This window comes from Papilio polytes, unplaced genomic scaffold (genome assembly GCF_000836215.1).
Source record: "Papilio polytes unplaced genomic scaffold, Ppol_1.0 DF820711.1, whole genome shotgun sequence".
Lineage (NCBI taxonomy): Eukaryota > Metazoa > Arthropoda > Insecta > Lepidoptera > Papilionidae > Papilio > Papilio polytes.
Genome location: NW_013528493.1, coordinates 147,359 through 170,147, shown reverse-complemented (window position 1 = coordinate 170,147; position 22,789 = coordinate 147,359). Strand labels below are relative to the sequence as shown.

At 31.7% G+C, this 22,789-nt stretch overlaps 2 protein-coding genes across 5 annotated transcripts; one reads left to right on the top strand and one right to left on the bottom strand.

Moving 5' to 3' along the window:
• The first annotated feature begins 905 nt into the window (after positions 1-905).
• LOC106110266 (serine/threonine-protein kinase prp4) lies at positions 906-7,790 on the top strand. Of its 3 annotated transcripts, none has more exons than XM_013292030.1 (10): positions 906-1,051; positions 2,094-2,142; positions 2,472-3,585; positions 3,901-4,041; positions 4,378-4,668; positions 5,003-5,091; positions 5,364-5,510; positions 5,685-5,953; positions 6,249-6,625; positions 6,943-7,790. In XM_013292030.1, the coding sequence occupies exons 2-10, from the start codon at positions 2,132-2,134 to the stop codon at positions 7,147-7,149; spliced, it is 2,646 nt and encodes an 881-aa protein (XP_013147484.1). In that variant the 5' UTR covers positions 906-1,051; positions 2,094-2,131; the 3' UTR covers positions 7,150-7,790. The 3 variants fall into 3 exon arrangements, with proteins under 3 accessions (XP_013147484.1, XP_013147481.1, XP_013147482.1); XM_013292027.1 differs by having other exon boundaries at positions 2,472-3,597; XM_013292028.1 differs by lacking the exon at positions 906-1,051 and adding an exon at positions 1,071-1,174 and having other exon boundaries at positions 2,472-3,597.
• Positions 7,791-12,641: 4,851 nt separating this feature from the next.
• On the bottom strand, positions 12,642-22,468 carry LOC106110265 (importin-7). Of its 2 annotated transcripts, none has more exons than XM_013292025.1 (14): positions 22,301-22,468; positions 19,795-20,346; positions 19,449-19,633; positions 19,123-19,296; positions 18,897-19,042; positions 17,718-18,521; positions 17,416-17,639; positions 16,026-16,202; positions 15,742-15,878; positions 15,457-15,659; positions 15,232-15,374; positions 14,205-14,316; positions 13,678-13,821; positions 12,642-13,154 (listed from the first exon to the last, which is right to left on the bottom strand). In XM_013292025.1, the coding sequence occupies exons 1-14, from the start codon at positions 22,382-22,384 to the stop codon at positions 13,099-13,101; spliced, it is 3,141 nt and encodes a 1,046-aa protein (XP_013147479.1). In that variant the 5' UTR covers positions 22,385-22,468; the 3' UTR covers positions 12,642-13,098. The 2 variants fall into 2 exon arrangements, with proteins under 2 accessions (XP_013147479.1, XP_013147480.1); XM_013292026.1 differs by having other exon boundaries at positions 17,718-18,509.
• Between the last annotated feature and the right edge of the window lie 321 nt (positions 22,469-22,789).

The following is a 22,789-nucleotide window of genomic DNA, read 5'->3' as shown; positions in this document are numbered from 1 at the left end:
GGTGTCGGTATAGTCCTATATGATTTTTTTGGCACCCGACGATTTTTAAAAATGACAATTAAATGTCAGGGTATCAGTGACATAGGTTGTTAGTTCACTTTTCGTTATTACTTTCAGCATTTTGTGGGGTTTTTTAAAGTTATTCCATGAAAAAAAGCGATGAAAGTGCTTAAAAATAGTATCACAATGGTCTTTTCGAAATTGGGAGATATTATCGCGAAAATAAAATATGAATCATTTTGTGTCTGTTGTAACGCAAAATGTGATACCATTTGTTAAGTCAAGGTTTTCCCTATCCTCAAGAGGATGCATGTGTAATATGTTGAGTTTTATAATTTCAAAAAATTGTTAAATAGTAATTGACTTATAAATATATTTCTGATGGTTGTTTTATTACCTATTCAATTCAAATTGCAGGGACCGAACCCTTAGCTGTAATGTGTTTTGTGCAACTGGAAGTGTTTCCTTTATGACATAAAACGAACAAGTATTTTGGTTTTTATCATACTTATTTAATTACGTAATAAGGAAATTACTGTGTGTACTCAGAAATATAACGAGAAACTGGTTGTCAAATAATTATACCACATTGTTTCGTTCGAACTACGGGACGTACCACATAGTTTGAACTGTGCGTTGATTGTCAACAACAATAATTAAGATTTCTATTATTCCCTAGACAAGCACTGATTTTCCAATTACTATGTATGGTACAATTACTTCCTTTACAATTTGGGTTTTCGTTTTCAAAACGGAAGAATTTTCCTTAAGTGTGGAAACATTACGTTGTTGGTAACCCTAAATGCTCAGAAGCGCCCTCCTGTCAACGTCAAAAAGGTGCCACAAGATTGCACAAGATCCTTGCAGGAGTATATTCACTTATTATTTGACTATGGTCAAGTTCATTTCCATGACAAGTTGACAGCTATTAACCAATCACAGTTTTGTACGGTTCTTAAACTCGGTTATTCGTGGTTATTATTCACCTAACCTGTTAACTGTTAATTATTACGGTTACGTTAAATAGCTACATCTCTAATCTCCGAAATAGGTAATGTCTTGTTTAGTAATTTACTTTAACTTATCGCTTACAATATCGCCTGGCTTCAATTATAATTGTATTTGTTGTAATTGAAGAGAGATTAGTAAAACGTACCGTATTGTTTAATTGATTGTAAGTTATTTAGTTACATTTGTTTATATCATGGTTAGTTTGTACCACACGCACTATGAAAATTACCTACTTTTCGTTTATTCGATTGCATTTTGTACGGCAATTTTATATTTAACCATTTTTATCTCTAAAAGTACAAATTGTGTAAACTACATATTAAAATCGACTGCGTACTATCATACTCTTTTGTATTGATATAACTAACAATAATCCAGCATGCTTCACTCTGGAAATACAGTTGAATGTATGTGAGATGTACGGATTATTCGACAATAATCCGAAAAACAAAATTTAATTTATAGTTTCTCTACTCTGTGTTTAAAGTAAGTGACATCATGGTTTTTAAGAAAGCGCTTATTAGATGTAATATTTAGTTAATGGACGATTAGTAACTACGACATTTCTTATATACGTAATCTTTTTTTGTATTAGGTAGAATTAGGTTGATATATTATTACACATAATTCATCATGTATATTTTATTTAAAATGCCTAAATTCTGCATTGCAATTTACTGTTCCAATACTCTTTAATGAGCTATGTGTAAAGAGGTCCCCAACCAAGTAGGTACCAGCAATCAGTATCAGGTTTTCCTTTATGTTTGTTTTTAGCAATCCATATTATACAATTTCGTGATTTCTAAAAAAATACATTTCTGATGAAAATATGATATAGTCTAATGTTATTGTCACATAACCGTTGGGCTTACTGTACTATGATGCCATGTGTTTCTGTTAATCTAAATTATTACTACAAAGTTTCTTGGCGAAAATGGAGATCTTTCCAATTATACAATCAAATATATAAAACAAACAATAACTAGCATTGTTATTAAAGGCTATAATTATGGAGTATGACTCCATAGACAATGGAACCTTTTAGTTTCTGAAATATTAACCCCAATTTTTGTTTATTACAGCTTACAACACTTACTGGATTACTGGAAATTAAACTCATATGGATAAAGAGTAAGTATTGCATAATTTGATTGGAAATAACAAGTATCATAATGTAATGATTTGTTTTTTTATTTGTTAAGCAAAATATAAGCTCAGTCAGGTATGTAAACAGGATTTGGTTTCAAAACCATGTGTCCACTTCTTTGTCAATGAAATGTATTCATGGTTGGAAACATACGGACATGCACAAGTTTCTATAGCTTGGCAAATTAATACCTTTTTATGCAGCTAAGTGTACTGCCAGAATTTGTATATTATATTACACCAGGAAATAGTTTAGTTTACAAAACCTTGTATGTGGGCATTACCATTTTTAACTAATATTCAAAATTTTTCAGGGTTGTTAATAATGTTGAAGCTTCGGAAAGTGAAGAATTAGCGAAGAAAAAAAAGAAGAGCAAAAAACATAAGAGAAAGAGGAAAACAACCAGTAATGATGATGACATATCCTCCAAGAAAAGGAAGAAATCAAAGAAAGAAAAAATCAAAAGTCCAAAGCCAGAAAGTCAAACTTCTCTGTCCGATGTTGAAGAATTAGTAACAAAATCACAGCAACAGACGTCTCATAAAAAATCGTCACATTCCTCACCTGTTACAGAGAAAGAATCGATAACAAATAAAGCACCAAAGGCAAAGAATGGAGATGCAGGATCAAATAGAGAAGTAAAGAATAAACCTAATTCAAAATTGAATAAAAACGATGGTTTGGAAACAATTTCATCGAATTCTGGAACCGAAAATTATCAAGAAGATTGTGCAAGTCCTGAATTGGCCTTAATAGAAGATGATTTAAATCTTGAAGAATTGATGAAACAAAAAGAACTTTTGCAAGCTCGTTTAGTTGCCTACTATTCAGAAAAGAGTGAAGATGAGGGGGAATGCAAGGATACAAATGATTCAGAAGCAACTGATACTAAAGCAACAAATGAAGAAAGTCGCACACCAACACTTAAGAAGATACATAAAGACCGTGATCACAATACAAAACTAACAAGTAAGCACAAGTCAAGCAAAGAACATTCTTCGGAAAGGAAAACGGATAAACACACAAACAAACACCATAAAGAAGATTTAAGAGATGTGATAAAAAGAGAGAAAAAAGGCGAGAGAAGAACTGAAGAATGGAAAGAGACTAGAGACCATCGTACGCGGAAAGACTTGGAACGCTATACACCTACTTACAGAGAAAGGGAACGAGATCGCGAAAGAAAACGTGAAAGAGAAAGGGAATCAGACCGAGAAAGAGAACGGGAGAAGGAACGAGATCGTGAAAGAATGAGACGATCATTGGCATACAAAAAGAAGGAAAGTGAAAGAAGTAGCCATCGTTCAAGGGAAAGGTATTCACCTGTTGGTCGGCGAGATCGACGAGCGGAATATCGTAGATCCCGCAGCCGAGACCATAGAGCACGTTCAAAAGATTCCAAATTAGATTACAGAGATAGACATAGGGTAGGTTATAAGGTAACTATAATTATATTGAATACTAGCTTTCGCCCACGTCTCCGGCCTTATGGAAGTAAAAAAAAAACAAGTAGCCTATGTGTTCTTCTAGACTATCCTCTTGATCTATACCAAAGTTCCTTGAAATCTGTTTGGCCGTTTAGGCTACAAACTCTAACAAACATCCATCTATCTAAACTTTTCCAATTATAATATTAAGTATGATTTACAATATACTTGCTTCATTATTTCTTACCTAATTATGAATAAATCATGGCTAATGTTATGTTTCTTAATTCAGTAAAATATATTATTTAATTTTAGCAATCTTCGCATGAAGCTTCACAAACTATAGTTAGTTCAAGTGATGAAGAACTGGATATATCTGTTCAAACTGATGAAGAGGAAGAAACTGAAGAACAAATCATAGAACGGCGAAGGAAACAACGTGAAGAACTGATGAAGGTAAATTTACTAACCAAGTGATTTTTTTATCAAATAATTGTATTCAATACCTAGATTTCTCGTGAAGTGCGACTTGGAATTAATTATTTAATGTTTCTTCACTTACATATTACTTCCACATAAAAGACCTTTGTTATGTTACATCAGCTACCCTCTATTAAAATTCCCTTCTAAATTTTGTAACCATATAGGAAATTACTTTGAACAAATTCAGACTTGCGGTTGTAATGACCCCAACATGGTTTTTTTTTGTTTTAAGTAATGCAAATCAATCATGTGCATGAAATATGAAATTTTTATTTAGCTATTAATAGATTAATTCATTATTAATTACAGCTACTGGGTGGAAAAGATAATAGTGTAACCAGCGGCAAACTTACACCACCATTAACGGAAATTAAACAAAAAACACCAAATGAACATTCAAAAGAAGTTACTGCTGCCAAAGAAAGTGAAGTTATAGTCACTCCGGAGCCAACCAAAAGCGTTGTAAAAATAGATGATAAAGCACATGATAATGACGCCTCAAATAACTCTGATAATACAAATGAAAATTCTTCAGCTGATGAAAAGAAAGGTAAAGGATGGGATATGTTTGCAGATCAAGACAACTTTAATAATTTCACTGTAAGTAGTTTTACACTTAACAGATTTGAACATTCTATTATTATTATTTAAAACTGTAATCAACAGTAGCCATTGATAAAATGTAGAAAGTAGTACACACTTCTTTTCGATAAGGTAAATAAGAAAGTGCTGGCTGATGATCTAATGATTTAAAAACTTTATATTGCCTGAAACCATGTGTTGAAAGATGTAGTTTGAGAAGTAACATGTTCTATCTGTGAAGAATTTTCCTTCTGATAGTGAACTCATCAGTGGCACTTAGTATGTTAGAAAGGAAATAAAGAAAGCAATATGTATTTCGAAGTTAATATTTAATGGTAAACATTTTTCACAGACTCCAACTGCTAGAGAAACTACTACTAAAAATACTATAGAGAATCCATCTCTCAATGACAATTGGGATGATGCAGAAGGCTACTACAGGTATGTTACGATAAATCTACATTTTTAAATCTGCACTTTATAGTTTGTCTAAATAAGATTGATTAGTTTGACAATTCTTTTGACAATTTAGTAGGGCGGGTTATAGTCCTGCAAGGATATTGTGGCTCCTTTTTGACCTGTTGAGCCCTTTAAATAGAATTTGTATTAATAAGAACAACTGTGAAGATCATTGTTAATCTCAACAGTCAAGTCTATTGGGTAGTTGTTTTTAATTGACTTACTATAATATATTTACTAATGTCTGCTTTCAGAGTTCGCATAGGAGAGACGCTCGATAACAGATATACGGTATATGGGTACACAGGCCAAGGTGTGTTCTCCAACGTCGTACGAGCTAGAGATTTGATCAGAGGCAGCACTGATGTAGCAGTCAAAATTATAAGAAACAATGAAATAATGTAAGTTGTATAATAACTTGCCATTCTAGATATTTACAATGCATTTGACTTGTGAATTCTTTGAGTAATAGGTATATGTAATTCTTTGGGCAATGTTGGTTGCTGGTCTTCTTATAATATGTAATCACAGTTTCCAGTTGATCATTGTTTTTAAATCCTTTTGAAATTTTACAGGCATAAAACTGGATTGAGAGAATTGGAAATTTTAAAGAAATTAAATGATGCGGATCCTGAAGACAAGTACCACTGTCTCAGATTGTTCCGGCACTTTTTCCACAAACGGCATTTGTGCATGGTGTTAGAGCCATTGTCTATGAACTTGAGGGAAGTTTTAAAGAAATATGGCAAAAATAGTGGAATACACATCAAAGCTGTACGAAGTTATACTCAACAAATATTATTGGCTTTGAAATTGCTGAAAAAAAGTAAAATTTTGCATGCGGGTGAGTACCTCAAACTATTTTTAGCTATTGTTATCTTTAGATTTCTACATTTTAATTTCTTTCAGTAATAACTTCATTTGAGGTTGATTAGGCAAAGCTTAAGATATGCATGACTTTGGCTATTGTCTATTAAAATACCATAATGCACAAACATTTAGCAATCTCACAACATCTTAGCAAAGATTAACTGCAAAATCAGTCATTCACTTCTAGAATATGTGGAGGTTAATCAAATATTAATTTTTATTTATACAAAGGTACAAAATACATAAATGTGCAATTTTTTTGTTTTCAGACATTAAGCCTGATAATATTTTGGTAAACGAAAGTAAGCTGGTTTTGAAACTTTGTGACTTTGGTGCGGCGTCACATATTACTGATAATGAAATAACCCCATATCTGGTATCTAGATTCTACAGAGCGCCTGAGATTATATTGGGAGTACCTTACGACTATGGCATAGATATGTGGTCTACCGCTTGCACAATATATGAACTGTCGACAGGTAGAATAATGTTTAGTGGTAAATCAAACAATGAAATGCTGAAATATTTTATGGAATTAAAAGGGAAGATACCAAACAAAATCGCGAAGAAGGGCCAATTTAAAGAACAACATTTTGATGCAAATTGCAACTTTTTATACCATGAATTGGATAAGATCACAGAAAGGGTAAGATATCTTTAAATATATTAAATAGCTTTAAATATATTAACATTATGACATTCATTTAAACAGTTTGGATTATTTACTAATATAAAATATTGCATTAAAGGTATAGTCTATTTCTGTCCATAGTAATTTTAACTTCAATTTAGTTAAAATAAATTGAGTAGTTAGGATACAAATAATTTTTTAACAATTAACAGAAGTAGAGCCACAATATTACACAATGATATGTTTGAATTTGTTCAAGTAAAATATATATAGTAACATGTTTAATCCAGATCATATTGAATGTTTAGAAAAAATATATTCTCTTATTACAGGAAAAAGTGGTAATAATGTCAAGTATCAAGCAAACTAGAGATTTGCAGTTAGAATTATCGCCTCCACACCATCGCCTGCCTCCAGAGGAAGCTAAAAAAATAGCCCAATTAAAAGACCTTCTTGAAAGAATGCTTATGCTTGATCCTTCAAAGCGAGCATCCGTCAACCATTGTCTCACCCATCCATTTATACAAGAGAAAATTTAAATATCCATTTGTTAAATATTCATATAATTGTCAATAGATTAATGTAACATTGAATATATGAAATCATTGCTTGTTGTCTATAGGACAGATGAATTATTTAATATTAGATTGTGAAAAGTACATGTTTCACCAAGTGTTGATCTACTGGGGCTATAGTAAATATTTTAAGATTACCATAATCTATTTAAAAACCATAAATAGTTCAAGAAAAAATAATTATTGTTGTATGTTGAACTAAAAATATGTCTGCGTGCGTTTTTCTTGTTCGTGATTAATGCATCAGGCAGCATATGTTAGTTGTTAAGAAACGAGAAACTTTTTTCACTTTGCAATCTATCGTTTTCCATTCACCCCGCCTCCAATCCTTAACATTAGTAGTTCATTTTTCCACATGTGTATATGTCATGTAGACTTTAGAAAATCCATTAGATATCTGAATTTATTACAACAAGAAGTTTGTATTTCATAGGATATTTTAGTTGATAGTACTTAAAGAGTTACGAAAGTCAAGCAAACAGTGGTTATAAAAAAATAATCATTCTATAATTTTGTGAAAATGAAAAGTATGCCCTGTGTTTTGTTAATTATCATCTGTATGTGTTAATGAATTGATGTAATAATTGCATAAAATATAAAGTAATAAACGATTTTGTACTACTTATGTGTTTATTTGTAGGTACTAGTTGAACTCGGCATGGGTCATCTGTACTCAGACATCCCCATCCTACTATTCTTGCAAAAACCTTCCATGTGTAGTGTAATTTCAGATTTGTTTCAAACAACTCATTGGACATCTTTATGGCAAGTTTACATTATTCCAGTCCAGCGCTAGTTATACTGGAAAAATGTAAATCTACACTGGAACTCACAAGATGCATTATTGTGTAAGTTAAAATTTTTACAGTTGTAAATTGTAATTTCCAAACGAAATCTGAGCATTGTTACATACTTTTGACTTTGAAACATGCCATCCCATTTCTCATTGACAAAAAGATATAATAAAACGTGAAATTTACAGTTATATCTTGAATTTCAATTTGCTTTTTCCAAATAGAATAGACAGTATGACAGTATTGCTGCAATACTGGCGTATCTACAGTGCAAAGAGCATATAAGTGCTACAGTGGAGATTCACAGAGATGCATGGAAAAGTATAGAACTATATAATCACGTTGTTTCATATTATGCCAGTACAGTAGTACAGTTGTTTATATACTGCAAGAGGTACAGATAGAACACACTCCTGTTTTATTACCTCCATGAACCACACAATTACATGACGTTTGGTCAAAATATGACGTTGTCAAGGTGACATTGTTAGATCACATATTCTTTGACTGAAGAAATTGAAATTGACAAGCAAATGCAAATGTCAAAGTAAATAATAGGTTATGTGTTTATGAATTTTATTTTATTTAGGTTTATGTAATGCCCTTAGGTAAATAATCATTTTATTAATATTTGTAACAACCACCTACTTAACTTCTCCCATAAGGTTTATTTGATGTTGTTTGCTGAATTGGAGACCTGGTCACGGATCCGTTGGTGGTAATGATTCATGAAACTCCTGTACTGTTAGCAAACAAAGCTATTCCCTGTGATTTAAATTATAGCCTTAAGTCGACTGCTCTTATTCTTTTCGGATATTGAAAGAAGTTTTACATTTAAAGTAGTCTGTTCCCATACCAAACAAACATATAGAGATAAATGTTTTTATATCAAAGTTGTTTTTGTTGTTAATCAGTTTGACACCATGTTTCCTGGTGACCATGCATTTAAAGTGCGTCGACTTTACAAACTTATTCTCCGGGTACATCGCGGAATGCCAGCGGAGCTGCGGGTTCTGGGTGATAATTATGCACGTGACGAATTTAAACGCCATAAAAACTGCAACCCTGCAGAAGCTAAAATTTTCCTCAATGAATGGACAGTGAGTACAAAGCTTTATAATTAAAGTAGCTCTTGGGCAGCTGTTAAGGTTTATTAAGATTTTATTGCTTCTAAAAGTACATCATATAAATATAATAAATGCGAAAGTTACGATGGATGGATGGATGTTTGTTGGTGCTTGTAGCCTAAATGGCTGAATGGATCTCGATGAAATTTGGCACAGGTTTAGAGCATAGTCTGGAAGAACACATAGGCTACTTTCTATCCTGGGAATTAGATATGGTTCCCTACGTTGATATACTTCGTATGTTTTCTAATACCATGCGGACAAAGTCGCGGGCAACAGCTAGTAGTTATTAATGGTTTCCCAGTATAGATATCGTTGGCCCAAAAAGTTTCATACTAACCTGGAACCTTATAAGTGAGAATGAATACTGATTTGACACAGACTAATGTTGACTGTATAATTTACTGAGATTAGTGCCTTTTTCTATACATTATGCTGTGTGGTCGCCCGGCTGTACCCTACCCAACTCCTGCACTGCTTACTCACATTTTATACATTTTAAATCAGGAAATAAATTTCATAATTTTTCCAGGATTATGCCATAAGTTTAGCTAAACAGATGAAACCATTACAACAGGCCAAAAAAAAAGCTGTAGGAAAATACCTTGACCCAAAGATGCTTGACTTTATGACTGAAGATCAGCTTATTCAATTGTATGAATTACACCAAGCTACATTGTCAGATCCAAAGAAAGCCGACTAATTACCATCACACTGATTGTTATTTTTTTACAAACAGTATTGTATGTATAGTAAAAATGTTATGAATTATCTTTATCAATTTGACTAGGTCAATAGACCTTAATTAACAATACTTAGATCAATCTGAAAATTATTTAACAAAACTACCTTTCATAATGAATAAATCACTTTTACTAAGTATTAATGACATAATATGTGTTTAATCATATTTCTGTATAATTTTCTCTATGAATTTTATTTTTAAGCCTTAGTTAAGAAGTATTTCATAATCATGTGATACTGCTGAAAAATTGTACAAGTAGAACTTATTTATTACTCACCTTAGGTTTTTTTTGGAGTGAATGAGATAGAATTTTTTTTTTTGGAAATCTTGTAAACCAAATATAATTTAATAAATAAAGTGAAATGTAATAAATATTTCAATAAATTATTAAGAATTAAACATTTATTTTAATTGTATATGCAGTTTTATATCAATCTCCACCCTAATTTGATTTCAGTATAACATTTTAAATACCACCGATTGTGTTTGTGTGAGCATATTTAAATTAACTTATTATGGAATTTAGAGCAATAGAGGAAGTGAAAAGAGAATATGATTCAATGAATATCACTCAGACTTCAAAAAAGTTTAAACATTTGAAAGGGAAAACAGTCAATCGGTTTTCTAAAGTGGTGTAATGTTTCTAGACCAATTATTTGAAAGGACTCTTACTATAGACAAGAGTGGAGGTGGGTTTTCTTCCGATTTACAAAAACTAATAGCTCTGAAGTACTGGGATTGAAAAGTGGTAAGAATACTCGCTTCCGCAAGCATCCACGACATAACTTCTCACCATTTTAACGAGAGAATTTTAAAAAATATTACGGATTTTAAAAACGCCGCCATTGAAGTCCGGTTCGGCGATGTCATGCGGTGTTGTCAGTTCAGGTGTTCGAATTTCAAACAAATAAAAGTAAACCTGTACGCCAATCGAAAATTTTACATGTAGAAACAAATAACTGCTTTGACATGACAGTAATAAATTATTGTTAACATTTTAAAAGTAAATATTTTTACTGCATTACATTACACCAATTGCCTACTTTTCTGCAAACAACGTAAGGGTTTATATCTGGCAACTCTAAGTCACTGTTAGAAACGGAATTATCAGACACGTGTAGCCCTCTCACTCGTTTCAATTTTATTTAGCGTGCACCAAGACTCTTACGCCCTTAGCATAAGGTTTTATTTTCTTTATTTTAACTACAAGAGGTACAGATAGAACACACTCCTGTTGTATTATTACCTCCATGATTTAAAGCAATGATCTGCTGCTGATGTCAGGGCACATATATTTTTTTATAATTATTGTCCTAAAACCATATTACAATATGTTCACTATGGCCAGAGATGGAAAAATGGTACAGTTATTGAGGCCTCGCTCGGCTTCAATTTTTCGACAAGAGCTAAAAAGGCGAAAAGGCTAGAGCATGTTCTAGTAGTACCTACATCCATGATGTTTGCCTACTAGGAGCCTGGCATGATAATATTAAAAGTTCTGAAAGGGCGAAATAAAATAGAACCATATGCATGCATAATGACAATTGTTTATTTCTTCTACTGACATTAAGTTGTATTATTTTAATATGCAACAAACAACATTCATTTCTACTTCAACTCAATTTTGAATGTTAGTTATTAAATAAGTAATTTTAAGACAGCATATGTTTTTGCAATTCAAACATAAGATAGTCTACATGGAAAAAAAAACTGTAGCAAACCAATCACACGATCCGTTTATATTGTGACATTGGCTTGTATTTCTTTATTTGTAATATGCAACATTTTCCTAAAATAGGAGGTGAAGATATGGAAAACACTTGATAATGAAATACATATATCCCCTAAAACAATTAATTTTATTCTACACATGCTAATGTGACATGTTTTTCAATTTCATAAATTTAAATTCCAACACGAATTACATTTACAGTATTCGGATTATATCCATTTTTATACATACATTAAGATATAAAAATGTCATTTAATATTAAATATACAGAAAAATACATATGTTATAAAAGGGATATTGACATTGAATAAACATGATAACAACATTATGTCAAGTTTCCATAAATGTATAGTCAAAATACAAACTGTTTTATTTGCAGTTGTTACATTAATAATACCACTGTGTAGTCATTGTAGACAGGCAGGTACAGAAATTGAAAATATAGAGGGGCTGAGACAATTCGGAAGTTTGACTACTACTTACAGACTTCAGTTTGTGCCAAAAAATATATGAAAAGGGCATTTGGAAGCGCTTGGACATTACAGTGTTAGGAAGTGTAGCAATACTTTTGTAGGGATTGAAAAGTGTTTACTCATATTATATACACATGTGCTAGATGTACCGACGACTAAGCGGCAATTACCATTACGACTGACCATTACATGGTCGATTAAAGTTAATTATCAAATATGTAGTGTTCACACTTCAATTGAATTCATAAAAATGTAACTTAATCATCAAAGAATTTAATAGATTAGGGATAACGCATTAACAATCAAACATGTTTGAAAAATGAGATATTAAAACTACAATAAAAAAAATATGCACATGTCTTTAAATTTCCATTCCATTTTTTTATTAACATATTGATGGAATATTTGTCTATGCCATTTATTTCATTTTTAAAGCAAATTAATTTAAATTACATTATTATAGTTTAAAACATCGTATAGACTACTTGTGTATAGAAATAATTCGAATCACACTTCCATTTATTTTGATAGCGATATTAATGTTAAGTTCATTTCTTACATTAAAATATAAAAAAAAATTCATTTAACTTTGGGAGTAAAAAAATAGTAAAACAAAGTTTCTGTGTGAAAAAAAAAAAACAAAGTGTAAAAGTTTTTAAAGTGCTGTGGTTAAAATGACTATATGTTTCAGCTACAAACGTCACAATTAAATTGATATGTAAGTGTATAAAAGAATGTGTATCTAATTCTGGAAGTCGACATTTGGATATTGTATTAACATTTAGGACAGATAGAGACTTTAATCTTTACAATAATATAAGCGAGTTGAAAGTTTTTCATAAAAAGAAATATTACATTTTTAGAAGCGTACAACATCACATTACAAATAGGATATCATCGAAATACATAAAATTTTAAATTGAGACAACACATAAATTACGATAAACGACATCAATAAGTGAATCGTGTTTAAAATGCGTGACATAATTATTATATGCATTATTATAGACTATATTTTAATGACTATTCTTTTCTAAATAATTTAACCGCCGAATTTGAACGATGTTGGAACTTGTGCTGGTACTGTAAAAGAATATCCTGAAACAAAGAAAATTGAAACTATTAATATGGACCTTTATGTTAGACACACTACATTGAAAACCTTTCTGAGTACAGCAGTTATAAGAGAATAATACTGTAATTAAGATATCTCTATATTTCCAGTTGTTTGAGTTTTTAGTTCATGTTTTGTATTAGATATTTCGTGTTAGGGTGGTTGTACAAACACATAATATCCCTCATTTCATAGTTGCAGTTATTTTCATTTTTTCATACTGTAGCATACACTGTAAGTACTATCAATTGATACCATGTTGGGTAGGTTGTACGAGAATATCATCCATTATATTGAATTTAAAATTACACTTTAAAAAATGCATTGTCTATGGTACCAGTATGTACCTTCAGAAAAATCCGAAAATGGGACATAGGTCCTATTAGGTAACAGATATAAATCAACAAAGATAGGCAATGAGCAAACAAATGGTAGGAGTTTAAAAATAAAGGTAGCTTTTAATTGTTGTTGAATTTGATATTTTTTATTGATTCATAATAGACATACCTCCACTTTGTTCAATGCGCTTGCTATCCTGCTGGGCCTTGCGTTGGTCAGCGAGGACAAAAACAGCATTCAGCTCCTTTTGCTGCTCTTCGGTCAGAACGCTAGTCAAAGCGTGATAAAGTACTGGCTCGCGAGCAGAAAGTGCTGCAAATATAAAATATCTAATTTTAACATTTATTTACATATCCTTTGTTTCTATTTAAATTCATTCCAATTCTATGCATGACTGCCATATTTAGTTATTTTGCATAAACTGTCTAATCAACTAGATTTTAAGGTACCCTCAAAGTTATTATAAATTATACATTTTAAATTTTAATACAACTTTTAATATAATTGAATGTTATTTTATATTATTAAAATAATAATATCTAGTTGCTTGAGTCATGGGATTCCATAGCCAGTGGTGCTCTATTTTTTACATAATGTTTTATATTCACTTTTATATTCAAATAAATTACACAAAATATATTACATAGTAAATTAGTTAATAAAGATATATGGATAAAAATATATTCTATGTTTACCTAAGAGTGCATTCTTGAAGTTGACATATTCATCAACAGGACAATCCTTGTCATCCAGTGGAGTTGTGTAGCACTCTATGGCAGATTCATCTGGCACAAAATCATCGTCATCCTGAAATACATGTTTATTGTTAATATATTTCTTGGTTACATATAAATATCAAATAATTGTTTTATATACATTGGTACATATTACCATAACACCCTGACTAAGACATACAGTGCTAGTTAAATTCATATTTATTATACAATTACTTAATATTATTGGATATCGATAAATAAATTCGAAAAACAAAGGCTCTCAAGAGCTATGAATTGAAGTCACCATCACAACATCCTTCTTTTGCTAATATTGGCTTGTAGTTTTTGTCCCTTTCTTGCTGAGTCATTTTTTTCTATCTGTCTCCCCCATTAGTTGAATAGTTTTAAAACATATAGCCTAAAGTGTTTCGATAGTAAAGAGCTTTTTATTAAAAATATGATCATTCATATTTATGCTATGATTGCTGTCATCCTACATAATACAAGAACTGTGTATTGTAAATAAGAAATTAGACTCTGGAATTAGTAAATAGTGTTTCTAATGTATTAATGAAAACATATTTTTATTTGACTTGAAATTAATATCGATTGCATATAAATAAATTATATGATCTATGATTTGTATCAATGTATACTAATTGACACAAATTGAATACAGTTTCCAGCAACAGATAGATAACCTTTAACCTAGCAAGAAAATCACAACGGAAACCAAATAACAAAATTGGCACAAATTATATGAGAACTGATTGTTTTTATTAACATGCTCAGAATGACTGTTTTTAATCATTTTTGCGCTTTAATTTTATTGAGTGAGACTCCAATAGTTTGTGTATATTGTGTTGTGTCTACATTCATTAATCTTTGACATATGAGTTTATCAAGTAGTGGTAATGAACCACTTAGCGATACTGCTTCTCATACTATAACCAAGAATAGGTACCAGTGTATATTTGTTTTTAATTTACAATATTTCTTTACTTACATCTTCACTTTCGATTTCCTCTAATTTGGCTATTAAGTTGACATTTTGCTCAGCGCTGTTCTTAACTGCCATGCGAGCGAGATTTTCTAAGTACTCGTTATTCATTTCTTCAATGTCATCTTCATCACTGGAAAGCACTTCAGCTGAAAGTAAAAATTTATGTTTGATAAATCAAAAGTTCTTGGATATCAAATATTTTAATTAAACAAGTAAAAATCTTTATACCTCCTTCATCCTCCTCCTCATCTTCCTCAGAAGAACTGTCTTCGTCTGCTTCGGCTTTAGCTTCATACGCTTGTTTCAAACCATCAAACAGCACTAAGCACGATGGCAGAATCTTTGGCACAAGTTCATCAATATTTGGCCGCTGTGGTCCCATGTCAAATAAGGTACAGATGCCCAGAATGTATAATTTTCTATCGTGGAGACTGTTGAAAAAAACAATTATCAATTTTACAATCCATATGACTTTAACAAATGTAAAATCTTGGACAACATCTTTTAACTTACCCCAGAAAGCAATCAGTATCATGAATCCATTGTTTGAAGAAATGCTGGGTTATAGATGCATTTGGTACTGATTCTTGCAACTTATTGAGGATTGTGAACAGTAGAGGCGGGTTGCAATACATGATGGCAATCAACACCTAATAAAAATATATTAATGATAATAATTTTCATACTGACAAGTTAATCCTTTTCAACTTTTGTACACTAAGATCAGTTTGATTGATTGATAGAAAAGTGAGATTTCATTATATTCATATTCTCCCAATAAATTTAAAAACTCTTACCTGAAGCAACATTGTTCTTAGCTCAGATGTCTTAACCTTTCTGGTCAGTCTGTGCAGAACAAGCTCAACAAATGATGGGAGACAGTTATCAATTTTACCAGAGCACTGAAGTACCATCACTTCAAGCAATTTAGCTGCATAAGTCTCACACTCATCTTCTGAATCAGAATTCAGTACCTGGGGTAAAATAAAAACATTTTAAATTTAAGTTTTTCAAAATAATAATAATCAAATTTATTAATATTATCATTAAGGGTTATATTAACAAATACAATTAAACATAAAAATCTTTCAACCTTTCGCTTATGCAAGTGGTACATAATTATTTTGTCTGCTATTCAAAATAAATTTGCATAAAGCAATGTTCAAATATAGAAATATTTCCTTAACTTCCTAGTAAATGTGTGTACATGCAATAAATCATGTGAAGGGACAAATTGCGACGTTGCCAATTCGCATTGCATTAGTACGCAATGCATAAGTTATGAAAAAGCAACCCAACCACTCTGAACATTACCATATTTACATGGTGCAAAATATTATAAAACCAAAACCATTTTTAAATTCAAGGTAAGATCAACAAGGTATTTTTTACCATATACTGTGGAAAATATAGCAAAGTTGTTATGGTACAAGACAACACAAAAGTCGCATATAAAGTATACTTTTTTTTACAAACTTCAATGTCAAAGAATTTAAATCAGCCCCGAGGATCTACTTTCATGGTGTTATAAATGTATAGGCAAAGCTTAGTTTCATGATCTGGTTAACAGTCTCTAGTGCAATATGAATTGATGTTTCACACACTGATTTGATCCACTTTTACAATCAGTATTTTTGACAAAGGATTTTTTAATGCACATTGAATCATCTTCTAGTTAAATATAAAATTAAATCAAAGTATATAATGCTTAACATGATTGAGTCTAAAATGCCTTAGCAATTAACAAGACAGTGTTTATTTCGCTCTGCTATCGCTGTCACGTTAGTAATACATAAGTTATTTATGATAATTGATATAATTTTAGCAGCTTGTGTATATGTCAGATTTAGTTATAGATAACCTCAAAATGGTGTTTAGAACATTACTGCTAATTCTCATATCTACTCCCTATTCACTCTCCATGAAGAAAATCAGTACAAGTTACTTTTATATAATTTTAGGTGAAGTTACAAGAATCCTAGAGAGAATGTTATATTGAAAATATTGTATTCTAAACATACAAATAATTCAGTCTTTACATAAATGTTACAACTGCTTAGCTGTTGCAGGTAAGGTAAAAAGAAGGTGGCAAACAAGCAGTGGTATAGACAATTTCGAGAAATTTGAATGGTTGACGATTGCCAGCAAAGAAATAGACTGAAATTAGTAATAAATTTTTAAACTTACCGCTTTAGCCATGTTAAACATAGCAAGGATGTGATTTTCATTAGACAGGAATGCATTTGTATCCACAGTGATATAATTATGTAGCACTGGCATCATGTCACCAAAGTAGTCAAATCCTTCCTTCTCAAATACTTGATACAGCAATTCCAGAACTTTCCACATATCTTCGGATATTGACTTCGCAGTTAAGTTACAGATCAGCGTCATAGCTTCTTCGTAATATTCTAGAACATAAGAATAGGATTGTAGTTTATCTCAAGTGTTACAATCAATACCAAGTGTTAGCTTTTTAAAGACATTACCAATTAGATTGCCTTGAAGGATGTATCCAACCACACGAAGTACTGTCTTCTCTAACTGTTCCATTATCTTGGGATTGTTTTCCATAACACTCAGAACAGTTTCCAACGTATTCAAAAGACCCATTGCCGTGATAGCCTTCTCATCAGTCCCAGAATCTGTTTGCACAACTTTGCTAAAGGTTGTTGCAAGATGATCAGTGATTTCAAATGCCATTGGCATCAACTGTTCAGTATACAATGGTACAATTTTTTGAAGAGCATTTGCAATGTTATCATTCTCGGTTTCACGAATAACCTTCAACAGTTCTGTTGTAACCGGTTTCACTTGAGGTTCCAGATATTTCTGGACTTTATCTTGCAATACTAGTAGCATCTGGAGGGCGATAGCTGCCTCGACTTTAACAGGTAGTTCAGTATCAGTAAGCAAAGCATTCACTGTTAGATGTACAGCCTCCATTAACAGTGGTTCATTTTTGAAAGGAACATTTGCAAAGCAATGTAGAACCCAGCAGGCTCTAGCTCGCATGTACCCCAATGGGTTACGAAATTCCGGGAACACATATTGACCTAAAAGGGAATCTATGTCCTCTTTGTAGAACTTCTTTTTAGTCAAGATGTCATTCAATGTTCCCACCATATGCAGAGCTCCGTCACGCTGTCTGGGGCTATATTCGCCATTCTGGCTTGTTAACACTTGCATGCAAAGTTGCATAGTGCGCTCCAGCATATCCTTGCGTTTCTTGCAGCATGATACCAGTAAGGTCTGAGCAGCAGATACGGGGGAGAGGAAATCTTCAAATATATCTAAAAATAAATATACGTTTAACTCATATTAACAAATAAATACAGTGTAAACTCCTTATAACGTCACTCGATGTAATTGTCATTACCTCGAGCACCAGTCTCAAACAGTACTTTTTTGTTCTTTATCTAGTACGAGTTTATTTCAACTTACGTACCAATAATATTCCTTTTGTATGAAATCAGAGTACTCAATTTATCATAACTTAGTGAAATTCTTTGTGTGTTAGTGATAGTTTTAATATGAAATATGGAAAAGTAATACTATGTTAGTAATTACAGATGATCCAATTAAGGTCCACTCTGTATAACGTCGCAAAACGCGTTATATAGAGTTTACACTGTAGCTCTACTAATATTGATCAATTTTCTACATACCAAACTTAAACCGTATGTATTCATGGGGATCTGAATTCCACAATTCTTCATCAGCTTCAGAATAAGACATCAGTGGGAATATAACATCTTGAATGATCGCAAACATATGGGGCTTAAGCAATTTCCACGAATGTGAATGGCTTACACTATTAAACAAACAAATTTATAATTAGAATACAGCAACAATCATTTATCAATATTTAGTTGGCCAAAGAAATTCACATACCACTGATCAACATAGCTAATTGTCAGTTGTAAAACGCGAGGAGAAACATATATCTTGTTGCGGTATTGATCAAGAACTCTGAGGAGCACATCCAAAATGCCACTGGTGAAAGTGCTGAGATACCATTCTGCAAATTGGACATATTCATCGCGGACATTAACTGGGCTTCCGTATCTGTAAAATAAAACAAAAGACATCTATTACCTATTTTAAAAATACAAAAAAATCACTAAACTCGTAATAAAATTGAATAGAATCTTGACAAACAAGTTTTCCTACTTGTGAGACACTATGTGAACGATAATTATATTACAATTGTCAGTTACCTCTCAAAGATTCTGTATAATATATGGACTGCCCACTTTTTACATTTCCACCATGGCAATTCCAATCGCTCTTCTTCATCAACTTGTAGGGTATGCTCTGGCACTGGTCGCTCCATTATAGCTCTAAAAACTTCCATCCACTTCGTGAAGACCTCTTTAGTTATCAGGTCTAATGGCAACAAATACTAAAAACAAAAACATAGTAGTTAGCAAATGATCCACATTAATTAATAAATTATTAAGGTTAAGTACTTGTTAGTTTTAAAAATTATTTTACAATGCAAATATTAGAACAGACTAATCAGTACTTAAATTTATATTAACTACATTAATTAAAATAGATTACCTTTATAAGACAATAGAAACATTTAAGTATTTGTTTCTGTATGAGCGCAGAATCAGCTGATTGATCAGGCTGGAGGTTTACTATTAAGTTATACATCATTGGTAGCAATAAATTCATAGCCTCCATGAGTGGCACTCTCTTGTCAGCTATATGGTATTCATAGCACTTCACAAGTTGGTAGAGACATAACAGGGCTCCCATCCATCCACTTGCTTCCGGATTTTGTAAATAGATATGAATCTTGTCAACCACTTGAGTCCAACGTGATGGAAAGTCATGTCTGATTATGGTCTTTAAGCAAAGACACAATTGAACTCGGATAATGTCTGGTGCTTGAATGACAGCATCAACAATCATGTCTCGAATCATGGCCCTGTCTTGCTCATGGATGCTAAATGGTATAGGTTCACCTTCTTCAGCCTCCTTTTCCTGCCATACTGATGTTATAAGGTTTTTCAGAAATACGACACCAGCTTGCCGGACTGGAATTTGTACATCATTTGACATCACAACTTGAAGCAGTGATGGTGTAAATCCAATAATTTTGTGTATCTGTAAAATATTGTATGTTAAGTTTTAAGAGAATACATACGCTATTAAAATAACTACAAAATGTGAGCTTAAATAAACACATGGATTCAGATAGCAAAATGTTAGTATTTTGAATAAAAAATCTTACACAAGACATATCTAGTAATATTTTAAACTTTATGTACATATTTTATTGTTTAACTATACTGTATTGCAAACAAAACCATAAATCGTATTATTTCTTGTAAATAATCCTTGTACCTACTGTACTGTCCCACTACTGTATCAACATGGGAGTGAACATTTAAAATATTCCTTCACATCTCAATATACTAAATACGCACACATTGAAACAAAATTATTTCCTCCATCCAAACCAAATCAGGTAGACAGATAAAGATTTAAAAAACAGAAAATTTTATTTCCATATTACATACAGACAATTTTATTCAGCTATATAAAGCCAGGTTGCCGAATAATAATGCTATTTCAAAGTTGGTTGTCTGTTTCCATGTAAATTAAACTATTGAAAAATTATATTAATAAACATCCTTTTGTTATATTGTACAAAAGAAAAAACTGAATGTCTGCACAAAAGAAAAAAGCCTCAATGTCTGCACATAAATGTTTTTTAAATCAAGACTTTTGAAAACCAAATAAGAATTGTCGTCATTTGGTTTAGCATATTTTTTATGTGGCATTGGGGAACAAAGGAATAAATAGATCCTATGTGCATGAAAGATATGAAGTCATTATTTAAAACCATATATTAATCAAACTGTACTGTTTTGTATAAATGTCTCACTTCTTTTATTTATTTTACATTTAGGTAAGTTTTAAAACAGTTATCTATTTGAGAGGAAGTTTTCTAAATGTACAAGACACCAACATCCATGGTGGCAAGTGAGTATTCTCAAAGTAATCATAATTCTTTACTTCACAAAGTAACAGTGTGATGCCTAAGGTAACTTTTGAAATTGTTGAGTAGTTTTCAGTACAAAACACTCAGCTACCCAACATACTAGAATAAATTGTATTTTTGTTTTCAATTATGTCTTGATTCAAACACAAAACAGTTTATTTCTGTCCCCATTAGTCATACTCTAAGGAGAATTAGGCCATCAACTACTACCTCAGTACCAGTGGTAAAGTATATATAGCAACTGAAATGGAATATCTAAGTTTTCTAGATACTCTTATTTATATAAGAACACCATCAAGTATGCTAGGTATAAAGGTAAGGCAAGGTAGGTAACTTTGAGATTCTCCAGATATTTAAAATCTCCTAAAGTAAAAATGTTACAATAAAAAAATACCATGCTATCAAGAAAATAAACATATTTGTAATTTTGGTCATTTACTGTTTGGTATGCAGAAATTAATTCTAACTTACGACTAAGATCGCGAATTTACCAAGGGCGGATATATTATAGTAAGAGAGGTAAAAGCTCTCTAGACAATACTAAACTGAAAAATTATCAATCTTGATAATATACTGAGGTATAGATAAATCGATTTCCAATTCATATTACATTCAGTAGACGATATAATTCCTATTTTCAAAAACGAAGACGATTAATAAGTAATAAATATTTATTATAGATAGATTTTAACTTCGCTAATTATTTGCAGTCAAATAACCATCCAGGTTCGTAGGGTATGGTTAAACATATGGCAATTATAGAAATGTTAATGTCGGTTCCAAATCGATAGTAGTATTGAAAGCGTGTTACTATATTCAATTCCATAAATTAAAAGTAAGTATTTAGATAAAGCAACGCATAAACACGCCAAATACCTAACCATACCAGCGCGGCATGTTATAATACGAATACACGAGGAAGTCAGTGAAGTCACGGATTCAGTAGTTTGTCAAAATGAAGGAGAACACAAAAGGGTGTCGCTCGTAAGACATACTATTGAATTTGGTTGTGTTATAAATATGCTGAACATGTGGATGATCATTTAAAATTACCTGTGTCAGTTGATCTTCAGCTTGCTGCCTTTGATTAGGGTCAATAGTTGCCCTTAATATTTCCGCTAATTTTCTCGTGTCCATTTTCTATATTTATTGATAATTAAAATGAACTCCTCCTACGTCAGTATGCAGCCACCGGCTCACGCTCACGAATAAAAATGACAGAGGCAGGGTAATGAATACAGGGTTACCAGTGGTTGCCGGTGCCTTCATCGATTTTTTAAACCACAGAGTTCTAGTTCCTTATACTAAAATCGCGAGCAAAATTCCAAGGCTTTTAAGAAATATGTTATTAAAAAGTAACATTTGTTCGAATGTTTATAAATAACTATAAATTGCTTTTTCTGAACTTTTCGCAGTTTGTAGTTAAATGTATTTTTTTTTAGTAGAAAATAGTAATTATTTTATGGCAGCACCGCTTCTCTATGGTTTGTGGCTGCGGCGCTAAGGGATGTGTATCCCTTTTTTTTAAAAAAACCGAATTTC

Excerpts from the sequence above, each read along its gene's own strand:
- LOC106110266 (XM_013292027.1), top strand. Across the intron at positions 4,042-4,377 it reads AACGTGAAGAACTGATGAAG|CTACTGGGTGGAAAAGATAA; the intron begins GTAAATTTACTA and ends TATTAATTACAG. Across the intron at positions 5,511-5,684 it reads ATAAGAAACAATGAAATAAT|GCATAAAACTGGATTGAGAG; the intron begins GTAAGTTGTATA and ends GAAATTTTACAG.
- LOC106110265 (XM_013292025.1), bottom strand. The coding sequence starts at position 22,384 with ATGGACACGAGAAAATTAGCGGAAATATTAAGGGCAACTATTGACCCT. Across the intron at positions 20,347-22,300 it reads CTGAAGATCAACTGACACAG|ATACACAAAATTATTGGATT; the intron begins GTAATTTTAAAT and ends AATATTTTACAG. Across the intron at positions 19,297-19,448 it reads TTATACAGAATCTTTGAGAG|ATACGGAAGCCCAGTTAATG; the intron begins GTAACTGACAAT and ends TTTATTTTACAG.